The 16,007-nt window shown below is 33.5% G+C and overlaps 3 protein-coding genes across 3 annotated transcripts; 2 read left to right on the top strand and 1 right to left on the bottom strand.

Moving 5' to 3' along the window:
• The first annotated feature begins 6,135 nt into the window (after nucleotides 1–6,135).
• Nucleotides 6,136–10,062, top strand: LOC105619267 (polymerase delta-interacting protein 2). Its single transcript, XM_012200790.1, is given in 7 exon segments — nucleotides 6,136–6,227; nucleotides 8,222–8,377; nucleotides 8,461–8,563; nucleotides 8,938–8,961; nucleotides 8,963–9,280; nucleotides 9,366–9,571; nucleotides 9,775–10,062. Coding segments are annotated over 7 exon segments (1,008 nt in total). The 3' UTR covers nucleotides 9,884–10,062.
• A 653-nt stretch (nucleotides 10,063–10,715) lies between these two features.
• On the top strand, nucleotides 10,716–13,572 carry LOC105619266 (bleomycin hydrolase). The gene is made up of 4 exons (XM_012200789.1): nucleotides 10,716–10,725; nucleotides 11,159–11,469; nucleotides 12,269–13,096; nucleotides 13,357–13,572. The coding sequence occupies exons 1-4, from the start codon at nucleotides 10,716–10,718 to the stop codon at nucleotides 13,570–13,572; spliced, it is 1,365 nt and encodes a 454-aa protein (XP_012056179.1).
• An 849-nt stretch (nucleotides 13,573–14,421) lies between these two features.
• LOC105619265 (uncharacterized protein F58A4.6) lies at nucleotides 14,422–15,342 on the bottom strand. Its single transcript, XM_012200788.1, has 3 exons — nucleotides 14,975–15,342; nucleotides 14,788–14,902; nucleotides 14,422–14,718 (listed from the first exon to the last, which is right to left on the bottom strand). The coding sequence occupies exons 1-3, from the start codon at nucleotides 15,340–15,342 to the stop codon at nucleotides 14,422–14,424; spliced, it is 780 nt and encodes a 259-aa protein (XP_012056178.1).
• Between the last annotated feature and the right edge of the window lie 665 nt (nucleotides 15,343–16,007).

The raw sequence follows: 16,007 nt of genomic DNA, 5'->3' as shown, positions 1-16,007 counted from the left end.
ACATCACTACTTGCTTACTTAATTATCATATAACAAGTTTACATATCTCACTTTTAATATTAGTTAACTCAGTAAAATACATGATCTCAAGTTTGTGTAGATTGTAGGTAAAAATTTAGTTAAATCTCACTTGTTAGAATAAAAAGAATCATGTATTCAACTGTGTTATAATATAACAAATTAAAAATATCTGAGTTGATAAGAATTATCTGAATTTTATAATAAATGAAAAAAAAATGAGAATTGTCTTTTGCTAAATGAAAAACAACTATAAAACCCTAAATAAAATGCTAGGGAACAGTGATAGCAAACAAATAACGCTAGTGACAGAAACAGAGGAATCCAATATTTGGAATACATATATCAATGCACATAAAAATACGGACTAGCAATAAATTTCCAACAGATTGAAAGTCTATATCTATCGCCTTATATAGCCTACAAATCAGCGTTAAGAATTTTTATTTTGTTTATATATGCTATAATCTTGAAGCAGATCAAAAAATATACTGCACTCTATACACGATTGGCCTTTTTATTTCTTTCGCAGCATTGTGCGATGAGAGGACAATTATATATCTTATACTTATTTCTATATTATTCCTGTCGCTGTTCTTGTCGTTATTACCTTGCATTATGTCTTGATGTAAACATTAGATTAGAATAATTCGTGAAAACTGCAGAAGTCTTTTTATTCATTAGTACATTTAGTAACGTATTTGGAGAGAACACCAGGACAGAAGTTCAAAACTTGGTTTACAAATGAACGAGTAAAACGTAAGCGAGATAAAGTAACAAATTACTCGACAATATATCAACAAATTAACGAACATAGTAATTATTGGAGAAATGGACAACCGTTGGCGCCCGTCGGTTTAGAGGTTATGTGCATTCGCCGTGCACGTATACAAGCCACAACGTAAACAAGTTTTTCGCGAAAACGGGAACTGACGAAGTGCTGGCGGAACCGAGAACGCCGTGGCGGGAAAGGGGAATGAGACATGATCAAACATTACCTGGAGATATGCATAGGCGCCGCAGGGCCTGTGACACTCAAAATATCAACAAAGCAAATATATCCGACGACGAGCCGCCGCCGCCGCGCGGTGGATCGTCTTTCACAGAGATATGCTCGCAGTGTTCACACGGGCTTTTACAAACCGTGATACCGACCACCTGGTTCTTAAGTGCGTGCGTACCACCCGCGACGTGATTCGCGCGATCTTCTGTAGACACTTGGCATGATCAGCACGACCTGAGCGTCGGCGGAAGAGAACAGTGGCGAAACTTCGTTCTGGTACACGGTTAAGCGTGCCGAGGGACGCGACAACGCAATACGATCGCTTGAAGTTTGCCGACCACGATAATGCGAGCGGCGCTACATCACCGGTGTACCACGTCCAGCGATCCTATTGGTGGACGTGCCACGTCGCGCGGCGCGAAGTTGCCAACGCTCGCGCACGATTTATCTCGAAAGTTAAGGCATGGACGATGAATATCATTCGGACGGAACGTAAAGGTAGTTTACTGGCGAAGGGACCGCGATCTGTACGGCAGGAGAAGGGAAGAGGTGGGATCGGCCATCTTGTCTGGCACATTTTAGTGCTTATTTGAAAATCAATATATGTATTATAATACTATTTGTATTTTCAGCGTATAAAAATAGAATTTTGTGTGAGGCAAAGTTAATTTAACAGTTGTGTGCAATAAAAAATAATTTATATTAAAAGAAATAATGAATATAAAGATTATGTGTTTCGCAGGTTTCCTTCGTGTTCAGATCCATTCTTGGAATGCCAACGTTCCGTGAATCTTGAAGTCCACTTCATCAGGGCGAGGAGCCTGATACTGAACTGTTCTTCCGGGTCGTTCCTTTTATATTACACTATTTGTTAGAGTGGAGAGAGAAAAGAAGAAAATTGTGGATGGAAGGGGGGAGTGGTGAGGGCAATTGGTCAATCTTCAATAACCGGGAGAATAGTTTTCCATATTTTATTTATGTTGTAGCCATTATCTCTATTTAGATTGTTAAGGAATTTTTGTATCTCTATACTTTCTCTACACTTTCTTGAAAAATATGATGTAATGTTGGCTATTATGATCGTTTTATCAAACAGTATTTAATATCCTGTTTCGATGTTGTGTTCTGATAAAGCTAATTGCGTGACGTGTTTTAACCTGCATCATGTTGGTTCTTTTCCCAGTTGACCATTTTCCCAGTTTTTCCAATGTATACTTGCCTGCAGGAATAAGGTATTTTGTATACTCCTGCGGAGTTGAGTGGAGGCCTTTGATCTTTAGGATTTAGGATCTTTAAGATTTGTCCTATCTTTTTGGATGATTTGAAGATGGTTCGAATACAAAATCAAACTCTATTAATATGTTAAAAACTCTTAACGAATATAAGTCAAGTGATATAATTTGTAAATTTTAAATTGCTGAAAATAGTTTTTTTTTTTAAGAAAACATTTTGCATATAAGTCTGCTACATTCATGTGTAATGATAGCATATAAGACTATTATCAGTTTTTAGTATTAGGAGGACAAATTAGTTCGATCCGTTTTTTGTGCATTTATTTCGAAACAAAATGAATGAACAGATCAATTAAAGTATTGCCCATCACTGCCTACTACTTTTTCCCATCTCTCAGGCAATTTTCCATCTCGAAAAAATGACTCGTCTTTGGAGGCGATCCAATTTTGGAGTCAATTTTCGATTTCTGCGAAAGAAGTGAATCGGTGACTTGCTGCATCCTTCGGAACAACCATTAATCAGAAGGAGCAATGTCCGGAGAATACGGCGGTAAAACATCCCATTTGAGCGTTTCCAAATATTTTTTTTACAACTTTAGCGACATGAGGCCGAACGAATAACTTTATCATGTCTTTGCTCGTATTCCGGCCATTTTTCTTGCAATGCACGACTCAAACGAATCAATTGTAGTCCGTAATGGAATCGCCAGATTCAATAGCTCATAGTAAACAAGACCCTTTTGGTCCCATCAGATACAGAGCATGATTCTTCGAACCATGAATGTTCGGCCGTAGATGTTGAGGTCGATTGACCGGCTTAGCGTAGTATTTTTTCTTCTTGGGATTGTCGTAGAATATCCACCTTCTCATCTCCAATCACAATACGATGCAAAAAATCTTTTCTCTGTTGTCTTTGAATCAGCTGTTCGCAAGTGAAAAATTGCCTTTCAACGTCTCTCGGTTTCAGTTCGTAAGACACCCAATTTCCTTGTTTTTAAATCATTCCCATGGTTCTCAATCGTACAGAAACGGCTTGTTGAGTTACCCCCAATGATTCTGCAAGTTCCTCTTGCGTTTGACTCTGATCTTCTTCGAGTAATGCCTCTAATTTTTTGTCTTCGAATTTTTTTGGTCCAGAACGAGGCTTGTCTTCAACGCTAAAATCTCCATCCTTGAAACGTCGAAATTCCCTTCATGATTTATCAGTTGGAGCAGTGTCACCATAAACTTCGACAAGCATTGTCGAATTCAATGGACTCCAGCCGCACTTTTCTTCCAATTAAAGCAGAAAATCAAAACCTCCCGCAAATACTGTTTGGTTAACACAAAATTCGACATTTCAAACATAAAAATCAAGATTTTTTTATGAAACTCAAAGCGATATAAACTGAATATTATTAGCAGATGTTTAACCTCTCTGAAACCAAAATTAGCTGTCACTATGAACCATTCACAACAGCTGGAGCTATCTTTAAGGAAACGGACTGAACTAATTTGTACTCCCAATAAAGCGAAAGAAATTTTCAATTAATAGGGTATTTTTTATTTATTTCATAAAAATAAACAATTTCATTTTATAATCTAATCTTAAAGGACAGTATATAGCTCTGTACCATTCGGAATTAACTCTTCTTCTTCTAGTTTCCCTGTATGGATTTCCGACCCTATATCTTAGCATTCGGATTGAAGATAGCACGTGATCAAGCTCGCCATCTGTTAGCTCTAAAGAGAAACAGGAGGGAATATATCAATAGTGGGGGTAGTTAAATTCGCGGACGAATATATATCATGGCAGCCATTTTGAACATTCTTTTTTGACGTTTATTAGATAGTTTTAACAAGGAAAAAGATCTTGAACAACAAAACAGTTCATCATTAATCAATATTGTAACGAGCACAGTGCATTGCTAGGCATGTGATAATAACTTCAGCTCGAAATTATGGGATAACCTTTCATCGGTTAACATTATCAATAATAATGAGAATTTTATATTTTGGAAGTTACACTTAATCATATGTATACTAATGTATACTCAAAGAGTAAAAAGAAACAGGAGGGAATGTAATAGTGGGAATAACTAAATCCGCGGACAGATGTATGTCATAGCAGCCATCTTAAGCGTCCACTTTTTATGCTAATATATATAGTCACTTCCGTCTGTTTACTTAGAATCAAACATTCTCTCTTGTTTCTCTTTATTCTTTGGCTAGCTCGCATCTCAGATTTAAGGCTTAAACACAATGGTCTGAATACATAGTTCTGAATACTATAGAATTTTATAGTATACGTAACATAAATCGTAACATGTTAGCGCACTAATGTCATTGTAAGCGTGTTCTAAGTATGGGCCGGAAAGTATATGTTAGCGCGCTAACATCGTTGTAAGCGCGTTCAGGAGATTGATTCTGTATCTTAAAACGAGGTGAAAATTACAAAAGTGAGCGAATTTACTAAAATACTAATAATTTTATTGGTCAACATCTAGTAATTGCTCATTTTTGTAAGTTTCATCTTTGAAGATTAGATTCGATCCCCTGAATACGGGCTAATAGGAACAGGGAATAACAAGCTGTCCAATCAAAGCTCTGGGATATAATATCGAACTTAGACATCAGAGCTCTGATTGGACAACTCATTATTCACTGTTGCCTGTGTCTATTGCCTGTGTCTATTGTGTTTAAGCCTTTACATTGCCGAACGCACCTTATGGTTGGTAGCATGTTTTTATGACAACATATCTAGGGATCGATTCTGTATCTTGAAACGAGGTGAAAATTACAAAAGTGAGTGAATTTACTAGAATACTAATACTAATAATTTCATTGGTCAATATCTAGTAAATTGGCACTTTTTTCACCTTATTTGGAGATACAGAATCGACCCTCTGTAACGCTGGCAATCAATTTTAGAACACACCCGCTGAAACTGAAGAGGGGAGCATAGACTTTTATGTAACGAATAAGACATAAGAATCCAATCAGAGTTCTTTATTTCATGGAAAGGAAGGAAACGAAAGACTTTGATTGGTACATTTTCTTATGCATTACATGTTATGCAAGATTCTGTGCTTTCCGCTTAACATGACGTCACAAAATTGTCTTGACGCGCGTCAACTGACTCCTATGAAAAAGCACCTTTACATCCCACATGTTATAAATGCTTCAAAACATTTTTTGATTGGTCAATTAGTAAAGTTCTTTCTTTCGATTGATCAATCAAAAACTTCGGAACATTTATAGCGCCAAGTAGGACCGCATCCTAAATCTACTGAACGCGATTAATATTAAAAAATGTGTTCATGTTGCTTGAAATTTCTAAAAAAAGATGTTGCACTTACAAGTTAGAAAAAAAACAATTTTGTGTGCAAAAAATGCATACAACTTGAACAAATCTAAATTAATTTGGTACGATTATTTAGTGAGATTTTTATTTAAATTTAAATTATTTAATGATTATATATATAAATTAAATGATTTAAATTAAAAATACAGAAGGCCAGTTTTACCAATGCCAATTACTTGATCAGCGTGAAACTGACCAATCGTATTCGCTATTTAGTAAAATTGACCAATTTTACTAATTGGCGTTGGTGAAACCGGCTCAAAATGTCTTGTTGGAAACAATGTATATATTCGATGCAACATATTCAAACTCTTCTTTCTCTCACATCTGATTAAACAAAATTTTTTTCATTACTTTCCCCTCCTCCCTCCTCCTTCTGCCATCACTGTCTCATCGGCGATATAAACAATATAACCTCCAGTATATTCTGAAATGATCCCTAAAAATCAGTAGAGATGTCAACACAGCAACCGTCGACCGCAGTTTTCCATCCTGCGACGTAAATCTCATCAGGTGTTGGAGATAATTCTCGGGCAAGCATGGAATTCGTGCGGAATCTCGTTGGCTGTAACCTGAAACGATCGTTTCTCAAGGCACCCATAATACGTCTGCAATACGTGCGATGCATCAGGTACATACAAAGTCAACAAATTATAGATTATTTAACGATTCGAATTATCCTATGTTACGATTAATTATTGACAAAGAGAGAACTTCATTTTTGAATGGAGACTTCACTATGACGTCAATTGTTGCAGATCAGTTTTTGCTTGCCCTGTTTACATGTAGTTAGTTTAGAAAAGAGAAAGAGGGGGAAAAAGTATTGTTACAATTTATAGATTTTGATTGGACACTCTGTAAATGCATATTGATGTATATTAAAGCCATACACAAATTGATGTAAGGATATGTATTTGATATAAGTACAGAAATGAGCGAAATCCTTAATATATTTTATTGTTAGATAAAATATGTACTTTATAATTATAAAATATTTACATTTTACTTTTATATTCATATTAAGCCAATATATAACAGCTTCAATATACTAGTAAATCATAGTACATTCAATTGAATTTGCTATTCATTAAAATAATTTGCGTTATTGAAATATAAAAAGTATCTATATTTATGTTACATATTAAGTTGGAATTAAACTAAATAAGAAATACTAACAAACACAAATCAACTTGTTTCAATGGATAGTACAGAAAAGAATAAATTCATAGTGAATTCAGTCACTCGCACTATATTAGGATATCTTCATTTAGTGAAGTAAATTGACAACTATCATTCTTTGTTACTCATGGAATACAAAGAAAAATAGAACATTTGTGTTGATTTATTATATATTACTGAATGGAAGGTACTCTAGATCAGTTCACTAAGACTGCTTTATATAAAGTATTTAAATGGAATGGCATAATATAGTGTTTTCCATTTAATTCCTTGTCATGCAGAGAATAACAAAGATAGAATAACTTGGATTGACTTATGTTACAAAATGGAAAGCATCCATAATCAATTTTGACAATGAAATAATATATGGTAAGAAGACAAGGTGTATAATTTCTGAGAATATGCAATAGGAGAGTGAATTGTGATCAAAATTTGATTGGTTGTTTCCAGTATTGCTATCATTATTGTGCGCAATAATACCTTATATTCTTACATCATGAATATGACAATGTTATTTTTGGTATTTAATCATTTAAAATATTCATATGTTTTTACATTTAACCTTATCAATTTTTACAGCAGCTTTTATGTACTAATCTAGTATAAAGCAAGTGACCAAATTTATTATTAAATTTGCATCCATGAGTGCCTTCTGATAAGCTTAAACAAAAAAGGTTGTTTATGAATTTATCAAAGGAATCAAAGTTTATTATTAGTAATTTAGAAAAATAACAGCATAAAAAATTAGGTGCAGTTATTCCTCAGTTAAATCAGTTTTTAGATTTGAAAATAAATTGCAACAGAATATTGCCTTTTGATTTATAACAATTATTGGTTATTTATATATACATATGATGTTGTTTGGTTTTTATTATTAGAAGTTTTTTACAATAAACCATTACTTAAACTTGAAGTCTTAAGCAAGCCATAAGAAATTAACCAATCATATTGTTGAATATGAGAAAAATAATTGATTATGATTAGGCAATTTCTTGACTTAGATTGGGTTGTTCCACTTTTCAATAAAGCTCACTGTCTTACTCTCTTATGCTCTTATTCTTTTACTCTTTATCCAATAAATAAATTATCATATAGTTTATCTGAAGATGGAACAACCTTTAAGAGCTTGAGTAATTGTTTATTGTGAAAAACCTCTTTGTCATAGTTAATTAACTGTTATTGCGTTCACAATCATTAACAATATCTAAATTGAAAATTATATTATGTCCTCTGGACATAATTATTGCTCTCTTTTTATTCTTTGTTCCTAGTGTCGATTCCTCTAAGTGTCTTGCATTGTGATATCTTTTATAATTTTTTTCTCAGTTAAAAATTAATATTGATTAAATACCAGAAATTATAATGAAAAATTGCATGAGCTTCAGACACTTATGACATCATAATATTTAATTATGTAATATTTACAATAAAAAAATGTTTTTATAGATTAGCTGAAGTCGGCAAATTAGAAACACCAAAGTTACAGGGAAAATATGAGACAGGTCAATTGATTTTACACAGAGTCTTTGGTTACCGAGGTGTCATTCTATTTCCATGGTTGGCAAGAGTATATGACAGAGATATATCTAATAAGAAGGATGAGTATGTTATTTATAGTTATATGGATAAATATATCTATTTGTATATAAATATTGTACACTGATAATTTGTACATTTAATTACAGAAAGGATAACAGCAATTTTAATAGTGTCGGCGAAAAAGAAGTAAAAGGCAGAACACATACATTTTATCAAGTTTTAATTGATCAACGTGATTGTCCTTATATAGTAAGCAATATTCAGAAACTATAGATCTATTTTTTATTTTTGCACTAGACTGCACTTTCTTTCTCATTGTTGCCAAGTAATATCATTCATATATTTATTTCACTGTAAATTCTAAAAGTGTACATTAAATTCAGTTATAGAAAATAGATCCTATCTGTTTTCAGATTGAATGCTCGTAAAATGAAATAAATATATGTTTGAAGAATTTCACAAAAGTGAGAAAGAAAATGTTATTGCATTCTAACACTGATATAAAGATTGTATAATATTATACTGTGGTTAACATGTGTCTAATATATATATATACATATACATATATATATATATATATATATATATATATACATATATATATATATATTATTTTTTTGCAGCGTGCTCAAACAGAGGCAGTTACTTTTTTTGGGCAATCATGAAAGCAGTCGCAGCTTGTACGCAATTCCTGGATTAGATTATGTCGCTCACGAGGATGTACTGCCATATACCACAAATGAGAAAGCGGCGCTGCAGCATGAACTGTTCGATAAATTTTTGACTTATCATCCAGACAAGGAGCCATGCTTTATGGCGCAGGAGACCCTTCGCACGTGGCAGAAAAAGAATCATCCGTGGCTGGAGTTGTCAGATGTACATAAGGAAACGACCGAGAATATTCGCATTACCGTTATACCGTTCTACATGGGTTGCAGAGAGAGTCAAACTACTTCTGTATATTGGGTGAGTTGATATAACAAAGTCAGATGTCTTATTCCATTAGAAAAGGGAATTGAGTTAATTCTTCGTTACATCTTCTGGTTTATAGTGGCGTTATTGCATCCGACTAGAAAACTTGGGTGAGTTGAGCGTGCAATTGCGTGAAAGGCATTGGAGAATATTTAGCTTGTCAGGTACATTGGAAACTGTTAGAGGAAGAGGTGTAGTGGGTCAGGAACCTGTGCTATCGAAAGCTTTACCTGCTTTTCAATATAGCAGTCATGTGAGTTTGCAAGCTCCTAGCGGTCATATGTGGTAAGTACAATTATTTAACTGCTTTGCTTTTAGAAGACAGTCGATACAAATATTCTTCTATGAATTATTGACAATCAATGAATAATAAAAATAGAATGATACTCTTGTCGATTGTATCTTCTACAACAAAAATGCAACCTTAATTTCTTGTAAATAAAAAAAGGCATTATTTATTTAATTGTTCTCAATGATTTTGTTTTCAGGGGAACATTTAGGATGGAAAGAGAAGATGGATATGCGTTTGATTGCAGAATTCCACCATTCTCCTTAGAATCAAAAGCAGAGCCATCCACACCCAATGTAGAAATCTGATTCTTTAACGAAGGATGATTTAATAATTACAAGCGATGATTAGTTAGATAAATATATAACAATTATTAGATGATGATAATATAGCTTCAATCAATGATTGATCTAAGTGTGAATTTTGTGATAACTCGGAAACTAATTTCACAGACAGTTTTAATAAAATTATAATGTATATATTTTCTCTGAAAAAAACCCTGTAATCTCATATATAAGAAGATATCTAGCATTCATCATTCATTTTCTAACAATCTAATTTTAATGAAATTTAATAATATATGTAAATGTAAAAAAACTAACTCTTTAAATATATTGAATATGTAAATACAGAAAGAATACTCAATCAACATGAATTTTGCAATTTTATTTCTATAAAATCGATTTTGCTTGAAAAAGTTCAAAATTAAAACATCAAATGAAAAAATTGAAAAGATGTAAAAATGATAAAAATAAGAAATTTTTTTACGACCTGTTATGTTTTATAAAATTTTTTTTGAATTTCGAAAATGTTTATTTATCCCACGGAATGTGTCTAAGGAAACTATGGGAAGGTCTTACGTAACTCGAAAAGATCCCCGAACCCCCGGAATGAAAAATCATGGATCGCGTGTTTTGGCCACCCGATACGGACAGCTGCAGAACACAGAGGAGAGGGAGCGAGCGAGATAGAGCGAGATAGATCTTGCTTTGTCTATCGATCACGGGATAAAAGCGAGGTGCGCCGTTTCCATAAACGCAGCCTGAAGCTCGAACGCAGTTGGAGGCGTTGGAGCCACAACGCGATCATTGACTTGGCTGTTTTTGGCGTCGCCTGGGTTTGCTTGCCGCATCCGTTACGATGGTTGTTTGTAAGTTACGCATGTACACGCTATGTAGATTAGGAAAAATGTCACCGCTGCGATGGAAATGTTTGAGGCGCGTAGAAAAACATCTGGCCCGCGTAAAAAATTACTTGGAATTAGACGCGATGAATCGATAGACGTGAGGATGTAATTGACCAGCCTTAACCTTTCCAAATATGCCCGATTTTTTTCTCTCGCGACTTGCCACACCCTCGAATGTTATTAATAATTTCAAAATCGCCACTTGCGAATCCCTTTTCTACCGTATCGAATTGCGCGAATGTTGGCATCTTTGTTTCAAATCGAATGTTTATTGACGCGACGATAGTGATAGCATTCTTTCCTCGTATTACGCGACAAACAATATAACAATGCACGGATTGAAGTAAATAAATCATGTAGAATTTTGATTAAATTTAACGTTGCTCTTCTTTTTTAGGTCCATTAACTCCCGAGATTCTTGATCAGCTACGTGCAAAGTTTTATGCCGATAGTCGCAACGTATTGGCACAGAATGTCTGTACGAAAACGAATCCTATCGAGGCTTGTGCTTCGAGAAAGATTCTAGAGGAGACCCACCATGTCTTCACTCATAAGATTGAGACTGAAGGCAAGCCTGTAACTAATCAGAAGAACTCTGGAAGATGTTGGCTGTTTGCCATCTTAAACGTCATGAGAACTAGCTTCATGAAACAGCATAATCTAGACGAGTTTGAGTTTAGTCAAGCTTACCTATTTTTCTGGGATAAGGTATACGAACATGACATACGAGGTTGGGAAGTAACTAATTATTTGTACTAAATTTGTATTAAATTAGAGTTAGACCTTTTTTTAGTAATTTTAAGTTAATTTCATCTTTTTTTTCCAGCTGTAACTATAATTTATTTATATTTTTTTTGTAAATAATAACTAATTTGAATTACTTTAATATTTTACACATTTTAAATTTATTTATCAATTTAATGTGATTGGAGAATCTGAATAGTAGTGTTAGTGCTGCACTGGTTGTGTATAAGACAAAGGAGTTCAAAAGACAAACAGTAATTTAATTTTGCTAATATCTACTAATTCTTTATCTGTGTTAGTGAATTATCTTTATAAATATTACATTAGTAACAATATTTTTACAGTTTAATCTTGTTTATTATCAATGTCTATTGATTCTTTATCTGTAAAAGGCCTCTACAATGAGACTAATACAGTGTAGTAAGTTATAAAAAATTAATCACAATAGAAGTGTATGTATGACTGTTTACTATGCAATATTGCTCTCAAAAAATAATCCATAAAAGTAAATTATCTGTACAAATATCATAAGGCAGCAAGATATAAGTAATCACATTAGACAACAAAGTAATCACATTAGAGAATGTAAAGTTACTGTCTTACATTTTCTATCATGATTGACTAATTTGCTTGCTGTTTACATTTTACTGTCTTATATTTTTCTATGAATTTTTAGTTAAATTTTTTAAAATATAATTGTATGTAAAAAACAAAAACATTTTATTATTATGACATTACATAGCCAGCTGTATTTCTCTTGCAGGTAGAACGTTGCAATTACTTCCTGCACAATATCGTAAACACTGCGAAGCGCGGCGAGGCGGTCGAGGGCCGTTTAGTCAACTTCCTGTTGACCGATCCTACCTGCGATGGTGGCCAATGGGACATGATTGTGAATCTGATAACTAGACACGGTGTCGTGCCGAAAACGTGTTTCCCGGAATCATACAGCTGCGAATCCAGCGTTCGTATGAATAGCCTACTGAAAAGCAAACTAAGAGAATATGCCAAGGCTCTGCGAGACATGATCGACAATGGTGCGTCTGATGACGAATTGAAGACACGAATAAATGAGCAGATGATGGTGATCTATCGAATAATCGGCATCTGTTTGGGAGTACCTTCTGAGAAGATTACATGGGAATATTACGACAAGTCGAAGAATTACAACTGCGTGGGCCCGATCACGCCACTAGAGTTTTACGAGAATTGCGTGAAACCGTATTACAATGTGAACGATAAAGTATGCCTGGTAACCGATCCACGACCGGGCAATCCTTATGGGAAACTCTATACTGTAGATTGCCTGGGAAATGTCGTGAGTGGGAAAACTACTCGCTACAATAATCAGCCAGTAGAATTATTGATGAAACTGTGCGCCGAGAGTATCAAAGATAATGAGCCTGTTTGGTTCGGTTGTGATGTTAACAAAAGATTAATAGATAAACATGGTATTCACGATATAAACACTTACAATTTCGAACTAATGTTCGGCACCGACATTCACCTCGGGCTTTCTAAAGCCGACAGATTGCTCTATGGAGATTCTATGATGGTACACGCAATGGCATTTACGGCTGTTTCAATAGATGTAAATATTTTTCAATATTTTTTCTATTACCGAATATATCAAATTTAAACAATATTTATTAATAGTTGTATTCAGCAAAAAGAAAACAATTTTATAACTGTTGTAAAATTCTTTAATATGATTGGTCTTGGCATTAGTTTCTTACTGAATCTAAATGTATAAACCAATCATATTAAAGAATCTTATAATAGTTGCAAAGTCATCTTTTCTGTTCAATGTTGCAATGATTTATCTAATATATGAATATTATTCTGTTTTAGAGAGAAGGTAAAATAAAGAAGTTCCGGATAGAGAATTCATGGGGTGAGGATCATGGTCAAAAGGGTTACCAGGTTGTGACAACCGAGTGGTTTGCTAATTTTGTCTTTGAGGCGGTCGTAGATAAAAAATACGTACCTGCGGACGTAATGGCTGTATTCAATCAGGAGCCAATCGTTTTACCCGCTTGGGATCCTATGGGCACGCTCGCTCATTGATGTTAAAGTGATTTAACTAAATGCGATGGCAAGCCGTTTTATTTTACAAACACAAAACATTTCAAGTATAACTCGAGAAAACGAAATATTTAATAAAAATTCCGGGGGCAGTGATTGTACAAATATACCAATATTTTATATCTTATACAAGAGAATGCAGCAGTATTGATAAGTGGCTTTGTATTAAGTCCATTTTGTTTATTACAGTATACGAGGGCAACGTTTAGTTAAATCATCAAGACTGAATACATGAGTTACCATATTTGAAATCACGAAATAAATATCGTTTAACGCGTGCGTTAAAAAACAGTTTCCGATAAAAACGGAAGTGTATTACGTTGCATCGCATACTTTCTGTAGGCAATAATATATCTGTTTTTAACATAATTTACCATTATGAATAATTAAATGTTGTTTCAGTACTTCGTTTTTAACATGCGTGAAAAACTATATCTCTTATAAACAAAAATAGACTGCAAATAATTTCCCATCATATTACATACCTGCGATTTAATAAATTTTTTATCATTTAAATGCAGTATTGTATGATATAGTAGAAGCGCTCGTATTTCTGTGCATGTTAATTTTAAAAATTCGCACATGTACACATTATATAATAAAGCAATAGAAAGAAATAATATAGATAGATATGTAAAATTTAATAAAAACTTGCCGATATAATTAAAAATTTTTGCTCAATAGCCATTTTAAATTTATTACTTTCCTACTACTTTAAATTCAATAATTTAATTTTTTAATCGAAAAGATAATGTTAAAAAATTTTAGGACCAACATGTTTGTAAAATAATATATTATCAACATGCTTACAAAATGCAGATAGTAAATTTCCTAAATTTCTGAAGATATATGCAAAGATTTCAACAAAGATTTCTTTTGCTGTTTGTATTGCTTGTAACTATATCGCAATTTAGACCATACACCCTGACACATGTTTTGGAGACGAACATCCTTTTCTTTGAGTGCAAAATTATAAATTCTCCGTATCATGTACTTAGGTGTGGTAAAATTGCCACGTTGAATGAAACTTAAGGCAGCATACAATCTGCAACGGGCAACAAGGAGAGGATTGTCAAGGCGCATTGCCAATTCAAATTGCTTCACTGAGATTTTGCCTGCCATTTTAGCCTGTGTAAGATATGTCAGATTAGGGAAAGCATATTACATAATTCGACAGAAGAGCCAACAATAACTTACGCAGTGATCAAATTCTTCCCCCAATGCAGAAAATGCTCCTCCAAGCGTGGATAGCCAAGACATGGCATGATCAACTTCTTGTCTTTCTACAACCATTTGCATTAATTTTTCACTCCTAAGAAAGGATAAATGTAAAAGACTATAATAGTTTAAATTAATTTTGTTGTAAAATCACTACAAAACTTGCCATTTGTAATCCAGAAATTGACTTTTTGGTATTCTCAATCTTACAAGTATTATTAGCGAATGTTCTTCTTTAAATGGTTTGTCACATGCTGTCTGAAAATGTTTCAACACTGTCATAGCACTCTTACGATAAACATATGACTTTGATATCATCGAAATATAGGCTGAGACAAGATAGGAATTGAGTCCTTTTTTGCACAGACAAACTGGCTTTGTAAATCTACATATACAAAACTCATCATCATCCTCTAGAAATTGTGTAAACCATTCACTGTGTTCTGTATACCTAAATACACTGTGTAATTTTACCGTGACATCATCAAAAATCATACAGTCTCTATATATAATAAATCGCACGCGATTATTCATCTCTTGTCTTAATTTACGAAATTCTATATATTTTGCAGTATTATTGCACTGCATCTTCATGACACTGATAGAATCCATTTACAGAGTCCATTGACGGAAATGTATTTGGAGCTATTAGACATTTTCACAGTTCGAGAATCATCTAAAATTGAGCTTTGCAAGCAAATTTGTACTCGAACTTCTAAATTCCATTGGCAATTACTCGAATCATTCTCCAATGCGTCCATGACCGCTCGATAGTTCATGAAAGAATAGTATGCGAGAAGCGTAAATATAAAATTCCTCTAGTTTAGTCAGCTGTTAAATCAATGTTGCGAATTTCAATCCTTTTGCAGCTAATATCCCTAGAAGTGAGAATCTAATTAATTTTGTCTTATTTTTGATTGGCTTGATAAAAAATAGCGGCACTAATCAAATGATGACTGAGCACGTGAAAAAAATTAAAAAATAAATACGTGAACGTTTTCAGCTGTAAGAATTAATCATAATCTATTATTAATCATAATCTATTATTCTCCTCACATTCTATTGTAATTGATCAATTTCTTATAGCTTGCAATTAGGGTATATCCACATAAATTTGCATAGCTGCATAAACATATGCATAAAGAAAATTATCCAATCATATATAGTAAATAGACAATAGGTAGTAATTTTACTTATTA

Source organism: Atta cephalotes, assembly GCF_000143395.1.
Source record: "Atta cephalotes unplaced genomic scaffold scaffold00020, whole genome shotgun sequence".
NCBI classification, from domain to species: domain Eukaryota; kingdom Metazoa; phylum Arthropoda; class Insecta; order Hymenoptera; family Formicidae; genus Atta; species Atta cephalotes.
The sequence above is the reverse complement of the archived record's forward strand: the minus strand, read 5'-3'. Positions and strand labels throughout refer to the sequence as shown.